The sequence below is a fragment of the Microtus oregoni genome, unplaced genomic scaffold, assembly GCF_018167655.1.
Source record: "Microtus oregoni isolate MIOR12 unplaced genomic scaffold, Mior012 000054F_ref0000373, whole genome shotgun sequence".
NCBI classification, from domain to species: Eukaryota; Metazoa; Chordata; class Mammalia; order Rodentia; family Cricetidae; genus Microtus; species Microtus oregoni.
Window position 1 is genome coordinate 8,880,544 of NW_024543830.1, and position 26,515 is coordinate 8,907,058.

The 26,515-nt window shown below is 49.4% G+C and overlaps 1 protein-coding gene across 2 annotated transcripts in view; it reads left to right on the forward strand.

The window, feature by feature from the left end:
• Igsf3 (immunoglobulin superfamily member 3) overlaps nt 1–26,515 on the forward strand; it is a 90,600-nt gene that overhangs the window by 50,192 nt on the left and 13,893 nt on the right. Inside the window, exons 3-8 of one of the 2 annotated variants that reach the window (XM_041637991.1) lie at nt 2,055–2,432; nt 4,629–5,039; nt 9,143–9,532; nt 10,862–10,921; nt 13,136–13,537; nt 17,695–18,099. In XM_041637991.1, the coding sequence (XP_041493925.1) occupies nt 2,055–2,432; nt 4,629–5,039; nt 9,143–9,532; nt 10,862–10,921; nt 13,136–13,537; nt 17,695–18,099 (2,046 nt within the window). The remainder of the gene's footprint in view (nt 1–2,054; nt 2,433–4,628; nt 5,040–9,142; nt 9,533–10,861; nt 10,922–13,135; nt 13,538–17,694; nt 18,100–26,515) is intronic. The other variant, XM_041637992.1, reaches the window with a different exon arrangement.

The following is a 26,515-nucleotide window of genomic DNA, read 5'->3' on the forward strand; positions in this document are numbered from 1 at the left end:
CCAGGATGTGGTCATTCACAGGAGGCTACAGAAATGTCCCTGAGCAGTTATTGACCAAGGTCATTCTCCAGATCCAGGTCCATGCTAGTTTGAGACTTAGCATCTTTTTACTGAGTGCTTTGTAGACATCCAATCTTTTTCATCTTGTGCATGAGGAAACTGAGGCTTGTAGGCCTTAAGTGCCTTACCCAAGGTCCCAGCAGCTGATAAGTGACAGAGCCAGCATCGCAACATTGTCCTCTCTGAAGTCTTTTTGTAAGATGAGACCAGAGTCTGGAGATGAAAATGGGTACCAAGGTGACTCGGCTGTATCTGGGCTGAGCTGTGCTGACTTCTAAGGTGGCTCTCCTTGTTCTAGTGGAATGGGTAGATACAGCAATCCATTTCTTCCTCCTCCTCTCCCGCCTCCTCTTCCTCCTTCTTGTTCTCCTTCCTCCTCTTCTTTTTTAATTTTTCAAGACAGGGTTTCTCTATGTGTGGCCCTAGCTATCCTAGAACTTGCTCTGTCTCTGGTTTCAGGCTGGTCTCTTAACTCACAGAGATCAACTTCTGCCTCCCAAGTCCTGGGATTAATGGCATGCGCCACCACCACCCAGTTAGCAATCCATTTTCTATTGCTGTACCAAAATCCTAAGGCAGAGTATTCTGGTTTATTTAATTATTTATTTTCATTAGATTTTTTTGAAACAGGGTTTCTCTGTAGCTTTGGAGCCTGTCCTGAAACTAGCTCTTGTAGACCAGGCTGGCCTTAAACTCACAGAGATCCACCTGCCTCTGCCTCCCAAGTGTTGGGATTAAAGGTGTGCGCCACCACCATCCAGCTGGAGTGTTTTGTGTTAAAAAATGGTTTCTTTAGCCCATGGTTGGTTGTCCCTGTGTGTTCTGTTTCTGGTGAAGGCCCTCTTGAGTGTGTCACATCATGGTGGATGGTGTCCTGGCTGGAAAGTGTAATATGCAAGAGTGAGGAACCATCATATCGTGGGGCAGGAGGTCAGACTTGGAGGATTTTAAACACAGACACACACACACACACACACACACACACACACACACACCACCCTTGTGGAAGTTAATTCATCCCAGCTGTTGACATTGATCCCTTCCAGTGTTCCCATGTCCTCTTGACCTTGTCCTAGGCCCCTGTCTCTTACAGGTTCCACCCCTTGCTTCTCCTCACCAGCATATGAACCTTTATGGAACACACTCAGACCCTGTTGAAAGCAGAGCAGATACCATGGGATGAGAACCTTGAGTCTCCAGATTTAACTTTTGCCCCTCCCTGCCAGAGGATGCAATGTGAAGGACATAGGGTAGGCAGAGGCAGAAGTGACCCTGGAGAGCTGTGCCTGAACCAAGAGGCAGGGACTTGATGGGCCAGTCAGAACCAAGAGCCCAAGAGCAGCTAACCCTGGTTCAGTACTGCTATGCGCCGCCCCTCTGTGCCAGCTGGTGGGAATCTGCCCTGCTTCACACCCCCGCTCACTCCCATTGCCAGATCTGCTGGCCTCTGTTTGTGCAGGGAAAAGGAGCTGCTCCTTGGGATGAGATGGAAGAAAGAATGAAGCACTGCCCCACCCCTCCCCCAAATAAAAAAGACTCAGTGGCTTTCTTGGGCCAGCCCCGCTAATCATGGGAGAAACATTTAATTTCAACCAGATTACAAGGCGGTTGCTTTTATTTGTTTTTGGCTGGATTTGTGCCAAGGATTCAACTTTTCCTGTTCATTTTATTAAAAACTTTATAAACAGTATTAATAAATAGATATAAAACTGCCGTATAAATGACAGAGAGACCAAATGAAATTCACAAGGGTCAGCGTTGAATAAGTAACAGAGCCACGTCCTGTGCGATCAAATGCTCATATATGCAGATGAGATCCAGAGCTTTACTACAGTGTTTTAATTAATATTTATAAATCACAGAGTGCCGTGGAAAGGGCCAGTAACCTATTTATATTGCCATCATGTCACACAATAACAGATCCTCTGGGGAGTGCTGTCTGTTTTGCATTTAGTCAGAAAAGTAAGCACGTTGTTGTGTCTGTCTCCCCTTAGGTGTGGTGTCTGCACAGCGACAGGTCACCGTCCAGGAAGGACCCTTGTACCGCACAGAGGGCTCCCACATCACCATTTGGTGCAATGTGAGTGGCTACCAAGGTCCCTCTGAGCAGAACTTCCAGTGGTCCATTTACCTACCCTCCGCTCCGGAACGTGAAGTCCAGATCGTTAGCACAGTGGACTCGTCCTTCCCTTACGCCATCTACACCCAGCGAGTCCGAGGCGGGAAGATCTACGTGGAAAGAATCCAGGGGAACTCGGCCTTGCTGCACATCACAGAGCTGCAAGCCCGGGATGCTGGGGAGTATGAATGTCACACCCCCAACACGGATGAGCGCTACTTTGGGAGCTACAGCGCCAAGATGAACCTAGTGGGTAAGGAGACATTGCTTTCGTGTGGCCAGTGTCAGCCTGAGCCCCTTCTGTTGCCATACAGCTTTGCTGAAAGACAGATTCCCCAAATATCTTAGGATACATAGGGGAGCATAAGTGAACACAATTTCCATGTACACTTGTGAACACTATTTGAGGCTGACACTTGGGAGTCTTGTGCAGACATTAAGAACTTCAGTGATTAACCAGGCCTTTCTTGGTCAAGGGCAGTATGAGTATGTAAAGGCAAAATCCGGGAGTGGTGCCTCATGTCTATCATCCCAGCATCCATGAGGCCGAGGCAAGGCAACAACATTTGTGGGTGACAGTTTGGAGGGATGGCTCAGAAGATAAAGGGGTAAGGTCAGCGGGAAGAGAGCAAAGCCCCTAAAAGAGCAAGAGCAAAAGTCCCACCCTCCAGAGGCGGGGACAGTGGCAGTAGATAGACACCAACAGGAGGATCGCTGCAGGAGGGCGGTAATGTGTGTGAGGGCAATCTCAGGAGAGTCCCTGCTCAGATAACCCAGTGAATTCCAGATGCTCAGAGGGGACAGAGAGCGAGAAGGGAATGAGACCATTTGAGATATAGTAAGTGATTTTAGTGATTCTCAGACAGTAATGGTTCTTCTGGGAACTGAGTGGATCTCAGAGACAGACGGGAGCTTGTGACTGAAGCTGCCCATGAACAGTTGTGTTTTTTAGTCTCCTTCCCTGTTGATCTGAGTTCAATTCATAGAAAATCCAGCGAAGAAGCAGAAGGTGAGAGCTTCTTCAGCAGGCCTGCTCTTTGGGCAGACACGCACTGGAGTAGCGCTGCTTGAAGCATCCACTACTGTCCAAAGGGTCTGTCTTCAGTGTGAAGTAATCGACAGGAAGTGTCCCCATTTTGGGGTGCAATTCCCTGGACTCCATCTCTCAGACATGATGAGGAAAAAGGACAGGTTTTGAGGTCCTGGGAGAGAGTAGGGCTCCGGGTACCGAGACCTCCCTGTGTGCGTGTTAAGAAGCTACAGACGGCCTTTTTCTCTCGTTGCTCTCTGTGCCGGAGAGGATGTAAGCTGGAAGCGTCGGGAGCATTTCGCGTGGGCCCCTCCGGTTACCACTGCCAGTGAGAAAGGCAGATAGCAGCAAAGCTGTTGTGATTTGTACCCAAGTCCTGAGCTCAGCAGGGCCTGTTGGTGACACTGCCTTTGCTTCGTCTTCATTTCTGTAATGAGCCTCTAAAGTAAGAGGACTTTAACCATCAACCTTGGCACAGGAACAGGGAGGAAAACATGCCCCTGGCCTTTATGAGGCAGCAGAGGCGGCGGAGTAGGGTGACGTATAGTCTTCAGGAAGATAAAGGTCAGAAAAAACCCAGTCACTGGACACAGCAGTGCCTGCATTTGCCTGAGTCCTCTGTGTACAGCTGTAGTCACTTTGATGAATCCTGTGAAGGCACAGGGGTGCAGCCAGGCTTAGTGGTACCCATTTGTAATCCAGCCACTTGGAAGGCTGAGGCTGGGAGATCACAAGTTCAAGGTTACCTTGGACAACATTGTGAGACTTGGTCTCCAAATTAAAGAGATAGACTGTGGGGGTTGGAGCCCAGTGGTAGAGTACTTGCCTATTCAAGTCCTAGGCTCTTTCCCCAGGACAAGGGGAAAATAGGGAATGATGATGGTTTTCTCTAGTCCCACTCCCCAGTCCCACATCTCAGGACAGTGCACGGATGAGGTGAACTGGGAGATGGGATGGAGAGGAGGGTCCAGAAGGGAAGAGGGAAAGGGCTGTTTAGGAATGGAAAGCCAGAAGGTCCAGGAGCCATTCCCAGTCAGAAGTGAGGTGAAGGTATCTCAAAGCAATACCAAAACCAACATCAAATCTTATTAGACCTCAGCGATTATTCTTACACAGTTTTCTCAGGGAATTTTTTTGTTGTATACATTTTTAAAATAAAGTCCATCTTTGCTCTGAGTGTTATTAAAATACCAAGCAGGTGTCCGTGCCAAAAATATTATCTTGGCTACCATAAAAGAAAAGTGTATTTAGGTTTATATGCCTTTCGGGGTTGTCTGTGGCCTCGAATCGATTGTTAGGGCTGCTTTTGTTGAGGCAGTAATAGTGGTTTCTGTGTAGAGTAGGGCCCTCGCCTCTCAGAAAGTGAGTCTCAGATTCTGTAACCTTGTAACCTTCCTCTGTTGGAACTTTCTGTTACAGTGATCCCAGATTCCCTGCAGACCACAGCTGTCCCCCAGACTCTGCACAAAGTGGAACAGGACCCACTGGAGCTCAGTTGTGAAGTGTCCACTGAGAGTGACCAGCACAGCCACCTCTCAGTATCCTGGCTTCGGCGGAAGGGTGGTGAGAAGCCAGTGGAGGTCATTTCCCTGAGCCGAGACTTCATCCTGCACTCCAGCAGTGAATACGCCCAGCGGCAGAGCCTGGGGGAGGTGCGGCTGGACAAGCTGGGGAGAACCACCTTCCGCCTCACCATCTTCCACCTGCAGCCCTCCGACCAGGGCGAGTTCTACTGCGAGGCTGCCGAGTGGATCCAAGATCCAGATGGCTCTTGGTACGCCATGACTAGGAAGCGCTCCGAGGGTGCTGTGGTCAACGTCCAGCCCACTGGTCAGTCTCTCTCAGCTTCTTGTCCTTTACCTGGTGGGGAGTCAGACACTAGGAGGGTGTGGGGACACCTTGTTTGGTGACCATGACAACACAGTAGGGTTTTGGGTGAGGTTAGAGATGGTTGTGACGTCGGCTGGAGAAAACGGGCACACAGACCCAACTTGCAGTGCGTCACAGACAGCTGCCTGTACGGCCCCTGCTCTTCATCGTGTTTTCTTTACTATATGCTATCATCCTTTATTTTGAATAAGAAATTTGTTTTTTTTAAAAATGAGAGAGTTTGCAGAAAAGTGTGGCTGGAGAGAAGGCTGGAGCGTGGCCAAGAGCGTGTATTGCCCTTGCAGGGGACCCAGGTTCAATTCTTAGCTCCTACTACACAGTGGCTCACAACTCTTCAACTTCAGTCCCAGGGGATCCTTTACCCTCTTTTGATCTCCAAGCACACATATGATGTGCACATATACATGCAGGCACATAATAAAATGAGTAAATCTTTTTTTAAAAAAATTTAAAATGAGAGATACCATAGAAAATCTTTGTGTCTTATGACTCTGGGTTCGATTGCAGAGGACATTTGAGATGATAAGCCTTTTGTTGGATGTGTGAACCATCAAGCAAAGCAGATGTTAGCATACCATTATTTTTATATTAATATTCCTGCCAATTTTTTTTACAACTTCTAAAATGCTTTAACACATGTTGTTATGTCTGTGGAGCAAGGTAGGATGGCTTCCTCACTTTGCGGTTGAGCGTAGCGAATACAGTGCTCTGTGGTGTGGTCCCAGCAGTAGCCAGATGTGTGCTATGAGGCCCGTGTAGAGTGTTAGCTCCTGCTGTGGACGCTTTGTCAAGGGAAGGCCTGGCAGGGTCCCTGAGGGGGAAGAATGGTGTGCTTCAGGCTGAGGTAGTGGTCGCGGCCTAGCAAATTGCAGTCCTTAAGGCTGAGGTAGTGATGGTGGCCTGGCAAGCCGCAGCTCTCCACAGCTTCTCTTGATATTTCTGGAGACTCCGGGTTCTCCTCTAGGTTCTTGCACCTGCAGAGCTCCATTGAGAGCTGATGCTGTTGTGGCCGGTGTTGGCTGAGCTGGGGCGGGTTCTTATGTGGGCCTGGCTTTGGTTGGAGGATGGTTGTCACTGGAGGGCCTTGTCTCCTCTCCCTGCTGAGGGCTGTTGGTCCTGCTGATGAAAGGATGTTTCTGTGTAACAGGTGGCAGTGTTCTTGTCAGCACTGTCTCTTGTCCTCCTTGCAAAGGTGCTGGGACATTTGAGAGCAATGCTTCCGAGTCGCCTGATACTGAACTTTCTGACTCATCCCGGAAGTCCCTCCTCAGAGACTCCTGGGCCAGGGCTGGGGAAGCTGTGTCTCTGATGGACTCCCCAGGTCCTTCTTCACTGGTCTGCATTCTGTCTATCGCAGCACCAGGGGGAGCAGACTAGGAGGTTCTCTGAACACCCAGCGGGCGTGAAAACAAATGGAGGTGGGGTTCTTGGTGAGAGGGGCACGCTCGATCCACACTTAGGACCAGGGCTCTTAGTGCCTTCTGAATCTTCTAATATTAAGTTTACCCAAGAGGCTTTAGTTCCTGTTTATCATTTGCCTTCCTGCTTGATCTTAAGATCAGTGTCAAAAAAGTCTGGGCCTAATTTCGAGTCTTAATGCTTTTAAATTAGGTTGCATCAGCTAATCTTCTTTATTTTAATCTTACCAATTTAGAATTAGGACATTTTGAACTTGCCCTGCAAATGTATCCAGACTAAGCCAGCAAAGGAAAATTTTAATGGAAAAAATAAACGTTGATATCTTCACGGTGTGTACATATTCAGGCTCAGAAGTTGCAACTCCACCTTCCGGCCTTTTTCTTCATGTTTATTTTAATAGACATTAGTCTTTCCAGCACTGAAGGTGTGATGCGAGGCCCCAGGGCTGCCAAGATGAGTGACGTTTCCCTGTGCAGTGATGCAGGGTCATGGGGATGTGCAGAGCCCTGCTGGGAGGTCTGTTCACCTGTTGGTGGCAGTCTCTGTAACTTAGTCGAGGGGTCCATTGTAAGCGGACTCTCAGAGACACTCATAGCATGACACACCCATCGTGTCGTTGGACATGGACATCTAAAGACTTAACACAAGTGAGGAGGACTTGTGAGAGCCCTTAGGGCAAGAATAGGACCAAGTTCAAGAGACCCATGGCAGTACCGAGTGGTCCGAGAACAAGCCCTGTTGTGAAAGGAGCAGAATGGTCAGGCGAGGCAGGGAGAGGCAGAAGGGATGCTGTCCTGGAACCAAGGGAGGAGAGCAGCCCCAGAGGCTAGAGCTTGCTCAGGAGGATGAGGGTCGGGTCAGCCATTGGTGTTGCTCACTAGGTCAGTGGACAAGGGATCAGGAAGCCAGATGTCAGCGGGCTAGGAAAAGGGGATATAGCTTATGTCAAATTCCATAGTTGATTGATTGGGTATAAGCAAGAGCAGATTGCTCTGAAGAAAGGGGGGTTTGCATCTCCAGGAAATGTGAAGGCTCCATGGAACTTGAGGCATCCTCATGGGATAAGCAGCATCCGGGGCTGCCAAAAGAGGAAAGCCCTGGCGGTAGCCCACTTAGCCTAGGACAGATGAGAAGGTCTGAGACCCTGGGATCCCCTGTATGCCACATGGGCAGTCTCCTGGAAGGAGTGCTTTTTAGGGTTGATGATGGATTATGAATCACTGTGTTTTATTGATCAGAGGGCTAATGACAATGGATAACGTGGGCACGGTCTCATCTGGGTACGTTGCCCTAGCAGACGGTAGCAGAATAAAATCCTTCTGCTTTCTGCCGTTGTCTCCCAGGACTATTTCATGTGAGGTGGGGCGGAGGCCACAGCTGACACGTCACAGGTATTCTTGAGAGGGCTTTGGGTAATACAGGGAGGAGCTAGTCACGAGCAAGAAATGGTGTCTGACGCAGGAGACTGACCTGTGTGGAAGGAGGAGACGAAGAGAAAACATACTGAGTGGACTGGAGAAGAGCAACGCTTCCTTTTCCACGGTCCATTTCCATGGGGAAATAGGACGCTCATGAGCTTGAAGAGCATGAGGGATGGGCTCGGGACAACCGAGGCATGGATCTCGAAGGTGGTAGTGATGGCCCAGAAATGCCGCAGAGGGAAGGGCATTATGGCATTGAGGTTGATGAGTGCTTAGACGCTCACACTCCACCATGATGGGATTTCCCTCTGTAGTCTCTTCAAGGAGTATAGCTGGAACTGGAAGGAGTTAGGAGCTGCGGGCTCCCACAGCAAGGGGAGATGGTGCCACTTCCCCCGAGTCCTAAGTCCTCTTCCTGTCCCCTCACTTCCACCGTGAGTGCCTCCCGCTACAGGGTGAAGTCTCTTGAGTCGACCATCAACTACTCTGTTTCTTGGAGATCGTGGCATTGTTTGCTGTGGTGATACCGCTGGGCCTAGATAGATACCAGCCCTTGGGAGAGTTCCTGCCTTGATCCTTGGCCATTTCCAGAGGTGTTTGGCTGTTAGTGAAAGTAGATTCTGTGCTGCTCTGTCTGAGTAAAGTCATGACCAGTGGGTTGTAGGCTGGTGCAAAGACATTTTGTGGGATGCAGCTAGTTTGTCTTACCCACATCTAATTCTCAGTATTCTTATAGTGGTAGAGAAGAATCTCAGTAAATTCACCTGAGTTTTGATTAGAACTGGGGTCAGCGCCTGATTTTGTCTCACAGACCTCTGTGAGGTGAGTCTTACAGGATCTGCTGAGCAGACAAACGTCCTTGTAACCATGCTGCTCTAGTGGAACTCAGGCCTGGACCTTTGCCAGCTGCCACTGAGTGAGACTAAGCTTGTCTGCAGGCGCCGGAGGTTTAATCTGGAGCAGTGTGCTCCTTGACAGAGTCCCGTTGCTCTAGATGCAAGTGGTAAGCTCCTAAGAGCGCCTGGGTTTGGTTGGGACTCTAAGAGTTTGCATGGCTGGAGTTGGGTTTTTCTCTCAAGATGAACACTGAGTCGTCTCTGTGGTTAGTGTCATGAAGAAGGTTGGGGAATAGGGATTTCCTGAAGCAGTTTGGGTTGCAGCCCTCATTTGCCCAGAATGCATCCAGTCTGTTTGTGTTCGCAGACAAAGAGTTCACCGTGCGCCTGGAGACAGATAAGCGGCTACACACAGTGGGCGAGGCAGTGGAGTTCAGGTGTATCCTAGAGGCTCAGAACATTCCTGACCGGTACTTTGCCGTCTCCTGGGCCTTCAACAGCTCACTCATCGCCACCATGGGGCCTAACGCTGTGCCGGTCCTCAACAGTGAATTTGCCCACCGTGAAGCCAAGGGACAGCTTAAAGTGGCCAAAGAGGGTGACGGTGTCTTTGTACTTAAGATATACCACCTTCGCCAGGAAGACAGCGGTAAATACAACTGCCGGGTGACAGAGCGAGAGAAGACTGTCACTGGCGAGTTCATCGACAAGGAAAGCAAGCGTCCCAAGAACATCCCCATCGTCGTCCTTCCCCTCAGTAAGTAGAAGTGCATCGCTTACTAGTTCCTGGTGCAGTGACTAGTGCCATATTGGAGAAGTAGTGGAGAGAGAATAGCTCCAGGCAGAAGGGGCAGACCGGGATAAGATGACCAGAGAGAGGGCTTCTCTGCCTTCTCCAGCCCCGGGTCTACAAAGCAGCAGGGGCATGTCTTGGCTGGAGATGGTACCTGCAGACTTGAACTCACGCAGCGTGGTGTAAAGCACCAGCCTTGCCAGCTCAGCTTGGGAGAAGACCAGAAAGTCATTTGCTCTTCTGGAGGAGTTAAATCCCAGAAGAAGTGGGTAGAGGCCTGCCTTGAAATCTCACTGAAGGAGAGCTCATCTCTTATGGGAGGATTTGGGTATCATCAACTGCATTGTTAGGAAGGATTTGCTGTCTGGGTTTTTCCAGGTATCAAGGCGGGTAGTTCCCTAATTGTCTCTTCTGTACTGAAATTGCATTGTTAGAAGGCAGTGGGTGGTAGAGCACTCGGCTAGTGTGCACAAAGTGATAGATTCATCCCAATGTGCACATAGATGGTCAGGGATGGGGTGTCTGCCTTGCTGGAGTGTGCTTCGAGAGCTTGGGCCTCTCAAGGCTGCTCCAGGGGCTCTACCTCTGTGCACACTGACCATGTTAGGATGGGTGGTGCCCTTCTGGGAACAGAGTGCATGCATGCTGTGTTTAAAATATCCATGGTGTCGAGACGTTCTTATTAATCTCTTTTCTCTCACAGTTCTGTTTTTAGCAAAACGTTAATCAAAACTCACAATGCTCTGATTTTTAAACAAGATGGTCCAGTTTAAGAACTAACCTTTAACCTTTTCTTAGCTCCTAGGACTGTTCCTCCTCTTAGCCTTGTAATGATTTCCTTTACATTTTTATTTACACATTTATGTGTTTGAAATGTTTCTCTGTTGAGTGTGAAGTCCAAAATAGATTGAGGAGGCCTGTCACCCTTCTCTCTCTTTTCATCAATGGGATTGTTTTCTGTCATGCTTATTGTACTTAACACACACACACACACGTAACCTTGAACTCTGGTGCTTTTCTTGCAATTGCATGGTGCTTTGCATAGAGTAGGTGCTTGCTGAATATATGTACAGTTGAAACGATCAGATTGAATGCCCACACTCTTTATCCTGTTTTCCTGTGCCTGCCCTAACCACAGATTCCGTGCTTTAAAACTAATCTCTCCTTGTTTCGTGAGGGTGGCATGAAGGGCGGCCACCCTGTTTGCTTCCTCTATCTTTGTACTAAAAGATTTCCCCCAGCCCTTCCAAGAACTTGTTTGATGATCTGTGGCCTGCTATATTGCTTTTCCAGCAGATAACTGGGTAGTTAAAGTCCCCCAGCAGCACCAGATCCTGCCCCAAGGCCACTTGGGTAAGTCTACTGAAGAACAACAATCAATCGGTAATGGTGATAATGCCCTGGATTTTAATGGCACCTTTCCTCCTAAGAACCCAAAGTGCTTCTGCATAAACGATCTCTCTGCTCTCAATCCTCCAATCTCCGTCCAAGCTAGCGTTACATCCATCTTGTGAATGGAGACGTCAGAGCACACACAGGGAAGTGTCTGATCCGGTTGTTCAGTTAGCAGTTGAGATTGCAATTGCATTAGGAACATTTGCTCTAACTCCGAACCCGCTGCTCTGCGCTTAGCCTGTGCTCCGCTGGCAGCCTCCTGATTGGGAATTTCATTTATGAACACACACTCAGATTTTGAATGATTCTGTCCTAGTTTTCATTCAGTCCGGAGGATTTTACCTTGTTCTAAGCCTGGGAACCCGGATAAATAGTTACAGCGTGCAGTGCAGCAGCAGATCCGTGTTTGTCTAGGCCTCGGCTGCCAGAGGCTTTCCTTCTATCTAGGTTTTCCAGGCTTGCTCCAAATAGCCATCCCGAATGTCCTTAGGAGTCCATTGGGGTGGCAGTAGGGCATATGACTGATGTCTGACAGGTTGTTCTTCTGCATGAGACAGACCAGAGGGTTTTCTTCCTTGATCCTGAAGCTGTCTTCTGCATCTCACCTTGAGCTGAAAACAGTGGGGAAGGATATTGGTGATGACGAATAACACTGGGGCTGTAACTCAGCAGTGGAATGCCTCAGTTCTGCCCACTTCCCCATTTCCTTTCTCAGTGTCGTGATCCTAAGTAGACACTCGGTAGAGTCCCAACTGTGCATGTGATAACTGAGGCTTGGTGAGAACACCAGGATTCCAGTCAGGAGGCAGGCAGTGCAGCCAAGCTCCGAAGCCCTGTCGACAAGAGCCTTACCATGGGCAGGCTGTCTTCTGAGGCCTGCTCTTCCCACATTCCTATGGAGCAAGCACAGCCTACTCACTATGACAAACGCTAGGCGCTGAGGCCCGGTGCTCTTCTTTGCCGTTTCTGTCTATGGGGAAATGAAGGGGAGAAGAATAAAGTGGATCCAAATGCTGCAGTAATCGGGTGTGCTTCTTGATCTGGGGTTTGACTTAATCGATTGTCAATGGTGCCTAGAAAATCGAATTCAAATTGGTTATGACACTATGTGTTGTGTTGTTTAATTTATATGAGCTTATTGAACTCAATATAGGTAATTATACAAAATAATATATGCATAATTAGGAAAGTGTTAGCCATGCTGTTTATGAAGGCAGAAATATCCGAGTATAGTAAGATCAATCATGATTGTGGACACCGCCTTTAAAAAGCGCACTGTGTGTTACACAGTCTGTGTGATTGTCTTACTTGCTTTTTAATCTTTTGTAAGTTAAAAATGGTATCTTACAGAAGAAGAAGCTGAGACTTGTCAAGTTTGAATCATCCCCTTGACTGAGACCAGCTATCCAAAGGAGTGGCAAAGGCTAGACCAAGCTAGGCTGGGAGTGAAGTTCTTATCCCCATCTTTGCTTGGCAGACTGTCAGGGTGGCGAGCAGAGGTGCCCCAGGGCTGAATGAGTGGGTAGAACAGGGGAGTGGTGGATGGTGAGCTTCTGTATTAATGAAAACATGAAACTTCGCTCCCCACACACTCCTGGTGAGGCTAGACCATCTGTGCCCCATTTTCCACACACAAGCACGTGCCATCTTCCAAGTACTTCCTGACATCTTTTCTACTTCCTAATATTTCCCCGAAGGATTCAAATGGCATACTAAGGATTTTATAGCTTTTGTTTGACTGCTGTAGCTCCAAATGCTGGAAGATTGGGGTGTGGTCGGATTAGGAAGTTTTTCCTCATGCCGAAACTCCGAGCCAAAAGCCTTGAACTGCATCTGAACAGGTCACCCAGAAATAATTTTATGCTATCAACACCCTGTCATTGTACTGAATTTCTCAGGTTCTGATTTACTCTTAGGTCTTAGGAGCTCATTATCCCAATCCACTCCACAAACAAAGAGCATTCTAGACTACCAGATCTAGGAGGCAATGCCTGGTCTGCACCAGCCAGATCTTACAGCAGTAAGTTGTCAGAGCAAATCAGAGCTTTGGCTCCTTTGACCTTCACTGTCAGAGTCATGGGATTCGGTTTGCACCCTTCTTCCTGTGTCATCTGTGAGGGGGGTGCCCTGGAGACCGTAAACCCCCAGTGTGGCACTCTCTCTCCTCCCCAGAAAGCAGCATTTCCGTGGAGGTGGCCAGCAATGCCAGCGTCATCCTCGAGGGCGAGGATCTGCACTTCTCCTGTAGCGTCCGCACAGTGGGCAGACTGCAGGGCCGCTTCTCTGTCATCTGGCAGCTTGTGGACAGGCAGAACCGCCGCAGCAACGTCATGTGGCTAGACCGGGACGGCACCGTGCAACCGGGCTCGTCCTACTGGGAGCGCAGCAGCTTCGGGGGCATCCAGATGGAGCAGGTGCAGCCCAACTCCTTCAGCCTGGGCATCTTCAACAGCAGGAAGGAGGACGAGGGCCAGTACGAATGCCATGTGACCGAGTGGGTACGGGCTGTGGATGGAGAGTGGCAGATCGTGGGAGAGCGCCGTGCCAGTACCCTTGTCTCCATCACGGCTCTCGGTGAGTGAGCAGTGGGACCATGGCAGATGCTTTTTGCCAGGCTCCTTCCCTTTTTAGCAGTGTTCTGGTTGGAGGGCCTGGGGGAGATGCTGTGAGTGTGAAGATCTGGAGTTCAGGTTCACAGAACCCTAGTAAAATGTTGAGTGGGCCCAGCATCATGCCTGTTGTAGGAGGCCACTTGTTCATTTCCCGGCTGCCCAGACTCCCGAAATAACCACACAGAAACTGTATTATTTAAATCACAGCTTGGCCCAATAGCTCTAGCTTCTTATTGGCTAACTCTTACATATTAATTTAACCCATTTCTAGTAATCTGTGTATTATACCGGTAAAGTTCCAGCAAAAGTCTCCGGTGGGGCTACATGGCTTCTCTCTGACTCCACCTTCTTTCTCCCAGCATGTCTCCCAGCATTCATTTTAGTTTTTCCTGCCTACCTAAGTTCTGTCTTGTGCAGGCCTAAGACAGATTTTTTATTAACCAACAGTATTTACAACATACAAAGGGGAATCCCATATCACATGCCTGTAATTCTAGCCCCAGAAGCTGACAGACATGGGCTCCTTAGAGCAAGCTAGCGATCAAGACCAGCCATATCAGTTAGCTCTGGGTTTGATTGAGAGACCCTGCCTCATCGAATAAGGTGGAAGAACAATTGAGAATGCTTGACGTCAGTCTTTGGCCTGTGTGTGCATGCATATGCACACACAACCACAGACAAACATGCATATACTCATATGCATCACATCACACACATGCACACACACACATACACACATGCGCACGCATGACAAAAAGGCAAGCAAGTTTTGATTAGAGATAATGGTATCTTCTAGAGTGTTTTATTGAAGGGCTTGAGGAAACTAACGGTAGATGGTGGGTGGGGCACCTGGGGCTAGGGACTCCTGTTGCCATCCCTGGCGCTGGGTGAGCTGGGTGGTATGAGGACCCTAGTGGATAAGTGACATCAACTAGCAGGACATGGCTGTGGTAAAACTGGCCTGGAAAGGAGGAATGACCAGGTATAGTGATAAGTTTCTCCCACCCACAGGGTGTCTTACTCAGCTGCTCACAGCCCAGCCCCCCAAAGTGTCTGAACAGGATGGAAATCCCATTGCCCACGACACAGCATTTGCCCCACGTCTGGCCGAGTCTCAGTACTCAGCTCAGTTGTCCCATTTAGGCCTGTGTTTTTATCTCTTCCTCTGTGAAGCTCCCACTTAAGAAAAAAGCATTTCCTCATTTGCACGGAGTGAAAAGATACCTTGAGATCTGCAGAAACCAAGTATGATTGAATTTGCGCCTCATGGGATATCCAAAGAGGCTTCTTCCCGTGTTATCTGCCAGATGCAGTCCATCTATCACGGTTTCAAAAGACCAACCTGCTGCTTTGCTGAGAAGATAACTTACTTTGTCAGGCCTTCTGTTGTCAGGAAGCTTTGTCAGTCCCCATTCCCAGGGACTGTGTCACCACCTCAGGTAAGGCTGGTGGTGCTGTTGAGCACTCAATAAAGACAGCAGCGCAAGGTAGATCTGCCCACGACCAAGTCCTTGTTCTCCCTTCTGGGATTAGGGCAGCACTGGCTTTATTCTTAAATGTCTGTTTTCAATTTTCTAGTGATAAAGCGTTTTCCATTTGATGTTTAACTCCCCCGTGCCAGGGCTTCCCTCCAGCTGCTTTGAAAAGGGGGAAAGCCACCTGTCACTGTTGTAGGAATCCTTGGGCTTTTCAGGGTAACAAGGTGTCTCCCCAAGCAGGGCATGCAGTAAAAAGAGACATGCAAGCAGCAGGAAACAGGAAGCTGCTCTAGACCCTTGGCATTCTGTGGGGCCTGTTTGGTTAGACTGGCTGCTGTCTAGGCCCTGGAACGGACACAGCATCATGTAACCCAGATGCAGCCTGTGTCCCCCTGCACCTCACTGCGATTGCATCAGCTTTCTGAATGCTTCATACCAAAGATGGGCTTGCCTTCTGCAGTCACCAGGCAGCTCTGATGTCTGTGTCTAGAAACTTCCTCCAGTGATGATCGCAGTCCCTGCTGCCTATGCTTAGCACCACTGTGGACTTGGACATGGGAACCTGGGAGATGGTTCTGAGATCTCCTACGTGTAGATTGTTCCCCACTGAAGACATTAGGGTATCCAGGGAGGGTGAGTCAGGGTGCTTTCCCTGGAAGGAATTTTACAGTTTCAGGTAATCTGCTCTGGGAGTGTTCTTAAGCTCACCATGTATCTGGCCGCCCTCACAGCCAGGACAGATGGAGTAGCACTCCCTTGGATTCCTGAGGCCAGCTCTGCTCACTTGACCCTCTCTAGATTCCCACTAGAACTAGGACCGTGGTTGTCCAGCCAGCCATAGTCATTATCTAAAGTAAACAGTGACACATAAAAATGTTTGTATTGCTATAATTAATAATGGATCTTCTTTAACCGTGACAGATGTGTGGATGAACTAATAGGCTGCCCACAGACCATTGTGACTATGTGACCGTGGCTATGTGCACTCTGGTCTGTGTCCACCGTGTAGGCCTGTGTTGGCCTTGGGCACCATGGCTTCATATGTGAAGCCAGAAACACCCAGTACAGGACCTGTTCCCTGGTATCCCTGATCCCTGATCTTTATCTCCCCCCCCCCCCTCTCTCTCTCTCTCTCTCTTTTTTTTGGATTTTTCGAGACAGGGTTTCTCTGTAACTTTTTGGTTCCTGTCCTGGAACTAGCTCTTCTAGACTAGGCTGGCCTCGAACTCACAGAGATCCGCTTGCCTCCCAAGTGCTGGGATTAAAGGCATGCGCCACCACCGCCCTGCGATCTTTACCTCTCTTATGGCATGTATACTACACACCACTGCCTAAGTGGCCATCACAGTCACACAGGGTCGGTCTCTGTGTCTTCATTTTTTAAATTGAAGATCCAGAGAGTTCAGCAATTTTTGCCAACCTGTTCTCTAACAACTCCCCAGGGAAAAACCGAAGACTCTTTCCGGGCTTTGAGTTTCACCACAGACTTTAAAGTATTTCAGCCCTTTGGTTTCTTAGACAAACCGCATATTTTCTAGAGTGTATGTGATGTCCTACATACTCATGTAAACTTCACAAGGACCCTTTACAGAAAGGAAAACAGAAGCAGAGGGGACTTAGATCACTTACTCAATGTCACACAGCTACGAAGTGTCCCAAGAAGGTGACTGCCTGCAGAGTTGGTGCCTTTGATCAGTCTGATGACTCCCCGGGCACAGCAACCCCAGGCTGGCCCTGGAGTGAGGTGCACACAGGGCTGTACCCTGACTCTACCATTTACTACTCACAATAGCAAGCAGTTTACTTGACTTCTCTGCACTCTGCAAAAGGTGCAGCAAGCCCACCTGAGCTCCCAGTGCTGATCCAATGAGGGGGTGAATGCAGAGCCTCCCATACCGGGCTTGGCACGTAGCATTCGGCACACACCGACCAGCATTACTTTCATATGATCCTCGCCAATGTGCCCATCCACACTGAAGGAACTGTGACTCCCTTGTACTGAGAATGAACGTTAGAGGCCAGGGATGCCTCCCAGTCAGTGAGAAATATTGAGAGGCCACAGCCCACTGGGACTGCAGGAACCTCAATTTCAGAGTGATGCCCCACCCACCTCAGGTGTCCATCTACTGGAGACCAGGCCCTCCTGCCATATGTCCCTTAATACCTGTCTGAACCTAGGCCTTGTGGGGACTTAGAGGAGAGGCTGACAGCCCTTTGCATGTGCCTGCTTCAGGATGTCATGCACTAGAAGACCAGGGACAGGTATCTAAAAGTGTTGGGTACATGCAGTGAAGGAAACTGGCTTTGCACAGAATTCTGGGATTGCTAGGAGTGGTCGTGGCTTTGGTGTCTTAGCCTAGAGGAGGAAGTGCTGTAAACCCACATGAGGCTCTCAGGTCTCACTGGGAGGAGACAGGGCTGGGTTGCTCAGAATAGCCTGGGCCCTCTTTGTGTAAAGTCTTAGGAACCGTTGAGTTGGACCTCAGCCCAACACCTAAAGAAATAGCTCGCTCGCGAGCAGAAAGCTTAGGAACGTGCAGCCTCCACTCTGACTACCGGCTTGGCCAGGTGACCCACATTGGAAGACACACTACCCCAGAGAAGCCGATGTGTCTGCCTCACCTCTCTGCTCTCCCTGCAGAAACGGGTTTTGCAGTCACAGCCGTCTCCCGGACGCCAGGGGTGACCTACAGTGACTCCTTTGACTTGCAGTGCATCATCAAACCCCACTACCCATCCCGAGTCCCCGTGTCGGTGACATGGCGGTTCCAGCCAGTGGGCACGGTCGAGTTCCACGATCTGGTGACCTTCACGCGGGATGGAGGGGTTCAGTGGGGAGACAGGTCATCTACCTTCCGAACTCGGACTGCCATCGAGAAGGCCGAATCCAGCAACAATGTCCGCCTGAGCATCAGCCGGGCCAGTGACACTGAGGCAGGCAAGTACCAGTGTGTGGCAGAGCTGTGGCGGAGGAACTACAACAACACCTGGACAAGGCTGGCGGAGAGGACCTCCAACCTGCTGGAGATCCGGGTACTGCAGCCAGGTGGGTGCTCAGGCTCCGAGGCCTCCCTCCTGTAGGGCCCACGTGTGTCTGCATGACATGGTGAGAGACATGGGTGTGTGCTTATGTGGTGAGACATGAGAATGTGCCCTTAAATGACACAGTAAGGAGGATGTGTGCTTATGTAACACAGTGGGGTATACAGGGATGTGTGCATATGTGATATGAAGATATGTGCTCATATGATATGACATCCAAATGCTTGTTCTTCCCTGACATAGTATAATATATGAGGGTGTGCTCGTCCATGATACACGAGCCATGAGGATGTCTGCTCCTGCTTATGTGACATGGTAAGACATTGAAGGGCATCTGCTTGCGTGACTGGGAGATGTGAGGAAATAAAGAGTATACTGAGCCCTGGCACAGCATCTGTTTCCCACCTCTGAGAAATTCCAATCACTTGCACCCCCTTTCTTCGGTGGCTAGTTCATGTCTTGCATGCATTTTCTTCTTGTGTGTTTATAGGTGGCGGGCACTAGGACACTTCTAGATCCTCCAGCATATGACTCCTAAGAACAGGACATTGTCCTACCTAACCACAGCCCCATTGTCATACTGAGGAATTCATCATTGGTGCAGTCTCATTACCCACAATTCTGCAGTTGTCTCAGCAGGGTTTTTCAGTGTAACCCCCCCCCCCACCACCACCACACACACACACCTCCAAGGAGACTTCAGTTAGGGAACACACAGCACTTCAAGTTGTCCTGTCTCTTTGCACTCTCTTAACCAAGAACAATCTCCAGCCTCTGTCTGTGTGTGTGTGTGTGTGTGTGTGTGTGTGTGTGTAGACACTGACATTAAAACATGGGCAGGCCGTTCTGATCTTTAAACCCATCTCTTAAAGTAACTTTGTGTGTGGGGTTTCCCTTGTCCATGTTAGAGAGAGAACTTAGAGGAGAGAGGAAAGACAGCGGTATTTATCAAGCTTCTCTGCCCCTGCCCCCATTAGGAAGAACAGCCCTTTGATTACAATTTTACATTTCCTGGAATAATTAAGGGACTAGCCTAAGGCCATAGGCCTGGTCACTGGAGGAACCATGTGGTCTTTTTCTATAGTCTTTTCTTAACTCATTTCCTGTCATATGGGCTGAATTACTTTCTCTTGTGGAAGTCCATTCATCCAGAAGTCACTAACTTGGCAGGTATTCTGCATGGAGGTGCCTTCAGACACCTTCACCAGGCTCTCCCCTGACTTGAGAAGTAACTTGGGTTTTTCTGTCTGTCTTGTGACTGACTAGGTTGGAAGGTGATAGAGCAGAGTGCCCAGTCTAGGATGTTGTACCCCCAGAATAGAAAAGGCACCCACACAGACAATGGTGGTGGATAGAACTTACAAATAGTTGAGTTGGTTTTTTTTTGTTTTTGTTTTTCCTGTCTTTCTGACCCACTCACTTTGCAAACATGGTTTGGACCTTGTTCTCCCGTTATGATTAGTGTACCCAGACTGGTCACATCAGAGGCCACAAACAGGGAAGTTTTTAGCATGTAAGGTTAAAAGGGGTAAGGTCTGAGTTTATCCTTCCCTTTGCCTGACCCCATCACAGAGGCCTCTTCTGTACCACATTTGAACAAATGGGTTTTATAGATGGTGAGGCTATGTCTAGATAATTAGAGCTGAACTGGGCCAACAGGGTGCTGAAGAAGAGGCTTTCTTCAGTGGGCGTTCAGGTTAATGGAGGGCTAAGTGGAGACCCCATTTGATGTAAACACTTGTGGAAGATGGGGAGATAACCCCTGGCTGCCTTATGGGGTAGAGTGTATACGGGTGGTAATTGTGTGTTTTTGTTGTCTTGTCTGCCACTCAAGGTCAGTGTTCTGAGCGACAGTACTGTCACATGGTTTTGCAGCTTGCGGCGGTAGCAGAGGCAGTGACCCCCAGACCTTGCTTGTCTTTGCCCCTCTGAATAAGCCCCTACTGTTTGCTTTTTTGTTACTACTTGGAATCAACCAGAGCCCTGAAGCCCTTGTGTGCACTTAGTCCTTTAAGGTTCTCATTGCTTGGATTCTGATTCAAATTTATGGTGACTCTATTGGCCACCATGAGCCATGACCAACGCTAGTTAAGTGGTAGAGCTGAAACTCAGCCTGAGGTGAGAGGCCAGATCCCTTTGACTCCACACATCTGCCCATCCTGCCATCTCATTGGGCTCCTCCCTGTGGGCTTAGAACTGCATTCATGGCTCATACACACGGGGCGGAAGGGTCCAAGCAGGGGCCAGTCCTGCTCTCCACACCTGGAGTGCCGTTGAGAAGGCTGAATCCAGCAACAGCATCTGCTTGAGCATCAACATGCCACTGAGACTGTTTGTGGTTTCCCTGGGAAGTGTCTCCAAGTAGTGCTTGGCACTGGAGACTTTTGAGCATTCCAAACTGCCACCGTCTTCAGGAGGCTTCTGGGCTTGCTTGCAAAAAGATCATTCCACCTGGGCTTGTTGGCTCTTGACTCTCCCTCATTGAAGGAGGGGTCAGAAAGGGTCATGGGACCCTCACCTGAGTATTTAGGCACCCCTCCCAACTAGTTGTATTGCAGTTCTGTATTAATTGCGGGTGGTCCATGGGGAGGCTAGAGTGCATAAGTGCATCGTTGGGCGAAAGACTTAAGAAAGTGGGCTCCATCTACACAGCTGTGGTAACCACCATCCCTGCTGGGTGCATACCTACCAGTGTGGCTGCCTTAAAGTTGGCCCCGCGCCTGCCTGTAGCCCCTGACCTACTGCTCTGTAAGTAAGCAGAATAAAATCATTGGTTCTCCCAGGTGAGCTTTGGTAGCATTGAATTCTGGTTTGCTATTGGGACCTTAAGAGGGTGAGGTATTGCTTTGTCCTCCCTAGAGCAAAGGTCCTGGCAATAGCTGTCACAATGCTCCTATGGCTGGCCCTCTGGAGAGTGGGAAGAGCAGCAGTGTGCGGCTCCCAGCATGACTAAGGCGCTGGAGCACATCCCCTAAGTGTTACTGTTTCTCCTGTGGTAATCATCTATGCACTTAGCACTGAATCCTTTCCAAAGAGCTTCTCCCTGAATGCCCAGCTAGTGCAGGTGCTTTCCTTTGGGTGCAGGGAGACAGTGCTAGAGACACACTAATGCTGTGTGCTTTCTTACTGACTCTTTGATAAGTGAACAGTCAAACAGTGCCCCACCCCCAGCGTCACCACCATCAGCAATGAGTGGGAGATTGGGATTCAAAGCTAGGTATGCCTTAATGAAGTGCTGGGAGTGGAGAGACTTTGCCCCTTTTGGAAACTATGTAATCACATCTTATTCCTTCTGCATTCAACCCCATAACATTCTTTATGGGGGATATTTTTCCTTGCATGTCTCTGGTGTGTGGAAGTCACAGCAGTGGTAGGATAAATAACAGCAGCAGTGTGTGGCTGTCACCAATGAAGATGCCTTACTTCAGATGACTTGCTTCATTCTTCCTTAATCCACACAGGGTCAATGGGAGTGGGGGTGCCTGACACAGCTTACAGATGAGGACTCTGCCACCCAGGGTGAATAAGTTGCCCAGTGACTCACAATGAGTGGAAGAGCCAGGATTCAAGCCTAAACAGGCAGTCTGGCCCCAGAGCTAAATTTTTAATTTTATTATATTATCTACTTTGTACACAATGAGCCAAAATTATACTTACTTGTGTTTTCTTCTCTCCATGACATCGTTTGGTACAGTGTGGGGTGTGTGTGTGTGTGTGTGTGTGTGGTGTGTGTGTGTGTGTGTGTGTGTGTGTGGTGTGTGTCTATGTATGTGTGTGTGCGTGCGTGCGTGCGTGCGTGTGTGTGTGTGTGTGTAGTGCAGGGCTTTTCTACTCCCATGGCTGCACCCTAGCACCAGGCTGTGAATGCCCTGTCAGGTTTTGCTGTCCTGATTCCCTGGACCTTTGTTTTGTAGCATTAAGGCTACAAAGCATTTGGAGCTTCCTTGAGATACAAGTTATTAAAGACAAAATCAAATATATACCTATTTCGGGTTCCTTTATTTAACTTCTGCCACAAGGTGGCTCTAGGTCCAGGGGAAACCAGTGCCAGCTTCCCTCCTCCCACCCTCCCCATAGGACCTTCCCCACAGAACCTTCCCCGCCAAGCCTGGGTTAGCATCTTCCAAAGGGTTGCCATCCACCCCTAAAGAGTATTTTGGGAATGTTCTTATTTGAGGAGAATCAGCAAGAAACCCAGGCACCAGTGACAGACTCAGTTCGTTTATCATCAGCCTCTACCATCGCGACGTCCTTTGTCCCAGTCAAGTTCTTTGTGGTCTGTACCCAGACTCCTGCCAGAGCCACTGATGGTGACCACACCACTGCTATTTACTTCATCAAGCTCTCTGGTTAGCTGGCATGAGCAACCTGCTGTCAGAAGTGACATGCCATGGATTTATCATTGGCTACCTCCAGCCCATAGGCGTGCTTCAGAGCTTGTGATTCCCCAAGGCAATCTTAACTTCCCTTTCTGCCTTGATTTAGTCTAGTCTTCTCTGAATGATCTTGTAGTCGAGACTTAGCCAGCCCAGAGTGTTCCATTCTTGTTCAGTTCTTTTTTCTTTTCTTTCTTTTAACTGTGAGGCATCATCTTACTTCCTTCTGATTTTCTTCAGTTCCAAAAACACCCTCCAATTTCACATGGATAAATACAGAAGCAATAAGGGAAATGTCAGCATTCACTTAGCCAATGTTTATGACTATCCCTTGCTCTGGCTATTAAATATTGTGCATTAAAATTGACAAAGCAATAAACAAGCCTCCAGGCGGACAGCGTCCGGTGGTAGAAGGCTGCTTGTCAGTGGGTGCATGCTGCTGGGATTGGACTGATGGGCAGGTGGATGAATATTTAATGCCCTCTTCCTGCTGCCAAATCCGTTTTCTCTGCGTTCTCATTGCTGACCTGGCAGATTGGGCTAGCTGCGGGCGCTTTCTGTGACTGTATAAGTCCAGGGTCTGTGAACATGGCTGTCCTTGTCAGGGCATTCTCCCAGGGCAGCCTCGGTTCTCCTCCTTGCTACCCACGCAGCTTCTGCCTGCCTGTTGTCTCTGCTGGGCACGTGAGTGAGAGCCCCAAGAGGAGTTCTCAACCTCCATTCATGCTTCAGTCTCGTTGCCATTGTGGCGGCTGGTATCCACCTGATGCTTATTACTGGTGTCAGCTAATTAGGGTCACCGCTCTGTCTGCAGACAGGTCTGGCAGGGTGGGTGTGCCAGGCTCTCTGCTAATTTGCTGCCTCACCTCCCAACTCTTGCTGCTTTCCCTTCGCCCCGCCCCTCCATGCCCCTGTGGGCACGTTTGAGCACCTGCTGGGACTGCAGAGGTGGCTGTCACACAGGACTCCAGTGCAGACTGTCTGGGAGAGAAGGCAGGGCATTCAGACCTTCCAGATGTGGGCTTAGCCAGCACAGAGAACGGACACGCGGGGGTGGGGCGGTTCATCCTTTTGAAAAGCGAGAGTGAGCCACACGACCCGGGTGGGATTCCGTGTCTCCCGGATCACTGGCTCTGTGACTGAGAAAGCATCTTTGTAAAACCGGGACTAATACTTGATAGGACTAGCGAAGAACACAGTTAACATTGGTAAAGAGCTTAGGGTAGGAGTTAGCAAGAGATGAGCCTGTTAAGGAAGAGCGCCCTAACTTGGGGAATTAGGAATTTGGTCATGTGTAGACCATATACCCCTTTCATTTAAGATTTTCTTTTTAATTGTGTGCGTGTATGTGTATGTCTCTCTGTGTGCACATAGGGATACGGGTACTCGGATAACCCAGAAGATGGCGTCACATCCCTTGGAGCTGGAGTTACAGCTGGTCACCAGCCACCTTGCCAGCCCTCATGTGCCGTTAGGTGACAGTTGGTCTTTACTGGCCTATAATGAAGTTATATAAAATTCAGTGTAACGTTTCTAGTCACACAACCTTTAAACAGGGTGGTACTCTTTGTTTGGTTTGGTTGACTTCAAACTCATGATCCTCCTGCCTCAGCTTCCCAAGTGCTAGAATTATAGGTATGTGCCACCACATCTGGCTAGGAAGAATATATATTTTCAAGTTTTTGTAGCAAAATGCATCTCACCATAAATAAGTACTCAGAGACAGTGACAAGGGGACCCAGTCCTGGCCAGAGGGGCTCTGAATGCTGCCCTTAACTGCAGAGTGACAGCCACTACAAAAGGCCGACTGAAGACGATAAAGATCCCTCCTGGTTGACCTACATATTAAAAATGTGGGGGAAAGAGTGCTGTGTTTACTATAAAAGCCTAGTAGGATTCGGCCCAAAGGCAGCATTCTCACTCCTGTGAATGTCGTTTGAAAGTCACAGAGGACACCGGACAGAGCTTTACTGGAGAGAATTTGAGCCATTAAATTTCTCCCACTCCCTAAACCAGTGTAACAATGAAAAGACTTTTTGCCTCCAGATCCCTGTCTGCGGCAGGGGAGCGAGGGAATTGTCTGCCTTGTGGAGAACTGCTGTCCCAGGGACAGGTTGTCGGCTTGGGAGTGACCACTCCCCGGCTTGCTCCCTGGTCTGAGGGAGAGCTTATTAGGGCTTGGGAGGTCATGGCCATGCAGAGGGGGAAGAGGAACTGAGGCACGGCAGGGGCTGGGGAACTTCAAGTGCAGTAACTTCATGAGTGGCAGCTGCTTTTGCTGCTTGCTTCCCAGAGTGTGCTCGCGTGTGTTTGTGCATCCTGAGGGAGGGGTACTCCCAGAACTCTCCCTTCTCCCCAATCTCCTGGGTGACCTGCTTCCTTGCACTTGAAGCATCTCTTACCCCAGCCACTGGCCTCCTCTGTCCCTGGCATTCCTGTCAGATGTTGTGGAGAGAACAGAGTCTCCCCTCCTCCTCTTTGTTCTCTACCCATCTCTCCTCACCTTTCCTCTGCTCTCTCCTTGCTCTCCGCACAGAATCTGCCGCACCTCTATACCTGCGGCTTCTCACACTTGAATACACCGGAAGAGCCTGCGGGCTCACAAACCCACAGGTCCCTGGGTGTCCCTCTTCCCCCTGTTTCTGACCCAGTATGGGTCTAACAAGTTCCCAGGCAGCTTTGCTACTTATCCTCTGAGTCCTCTCTGAGAGTTACAGGTGGGCAGGATCAAGAACCAGCCCTGAGACCCCACAGTCTTGGCACTGACCTCGCGAACTGCGTCCACCATGCCCAGCCACTGGCTCTTCCCTGATCAGTACACAGAGAACTCGGCCTGTTTCGTGCCCTGGGTGCCTGGTCCCTTTCGATTTTCACCTGTTGACCACCTGCTCATTTGTTTCTTGGAGCCCAACTCAGGGATCGCAGCTGTTTTGCAAGGTTATCTCTTTCATCACAGTCAGAATTAATGGCTCCTCTTTCAAAAGATTAATTGGGTTTTATTTAATCACCCATTTATTAATGTGATTAGCAATGATTGGGTCATAGTTCTTTGCCCAGACGCACAAAAAGAGAAGACCTTTGCAAAATGGCCCTTGGTGTGAGGTAGCTATGAGCTGTGGTTGTGTTTAAGGAGAGTCGTTTGCTGATGGAATAAGTGTGTCTGCCTGAGCAACACACGCATGAAATCCATTCGGAGGATGGGTAGGTTGGCCGGGAGCAGGTGCCGTTCTCTGCCGCTGCCTCCACCTTTTCACTCTCCCTCCTCCATGTAGCCCCGCTCCTCTTAGCTCCGCGGCCTTTCCTCCACTGACAGACTTTGATCCCAAGCCTGGGGTGGAAACTGTCCAGCTGCCGCATGAAAGGGCATTCCTGTGAATGATGGGAGCTGATGGGAAGGTGGGTGCCGCTGTGTGAGTGTGCTGCACAGCCAGCCACCGCCATCCTGGCCAGCCACCGCCATCCACCCAGCCTCTCTGACTCTGCTCCTGCCTCCTGCGGCATTCTCTGTTCTCTCTCTTCTCCTGGTGATTGACTGGGGGGTTAACTAAGCCTCACTTCTGAGAGTCTTTACATTTGCCTAGGCATTCATTGCTTCTCCAAGTCTGTTTGCTGAGCAGCCAAGCCCAGCATTTGTTTCTCTGGTCGAAGGCAAGTCTGTTAAAGGTCTTCTTCAAATGGAGATTCTGACTTAGTGGGCCCCAGAGTCTGTTTCTAAGAAACTCACCACCCCCAATTGATCTCATGCTGCTGGTCCATAGCATTTAGAATGTTTTGTTTATTATTATTTTATGTAGATAGTTGTTTTGCCTGCATGTATGTCTGTGTGCCATGCGTGTGCCTGGTGCCAGAAGAGGGTATTTGAGTCCCTGGACCTGGAGTTATAGATAGTTGTTAGCCTCCTTGTGGGTTCTGGGAATTGAACGCTGGCCTCCTGGAAGAGCAGTCAGTGCTCTTCTCTCCAGACTTAGGATTTATTTTTTTGTGTGTGGGGGTGGGGGCGTGGAGTGAGGGAAGGAAGTAGGTATGTGGCATAGCACACACCCT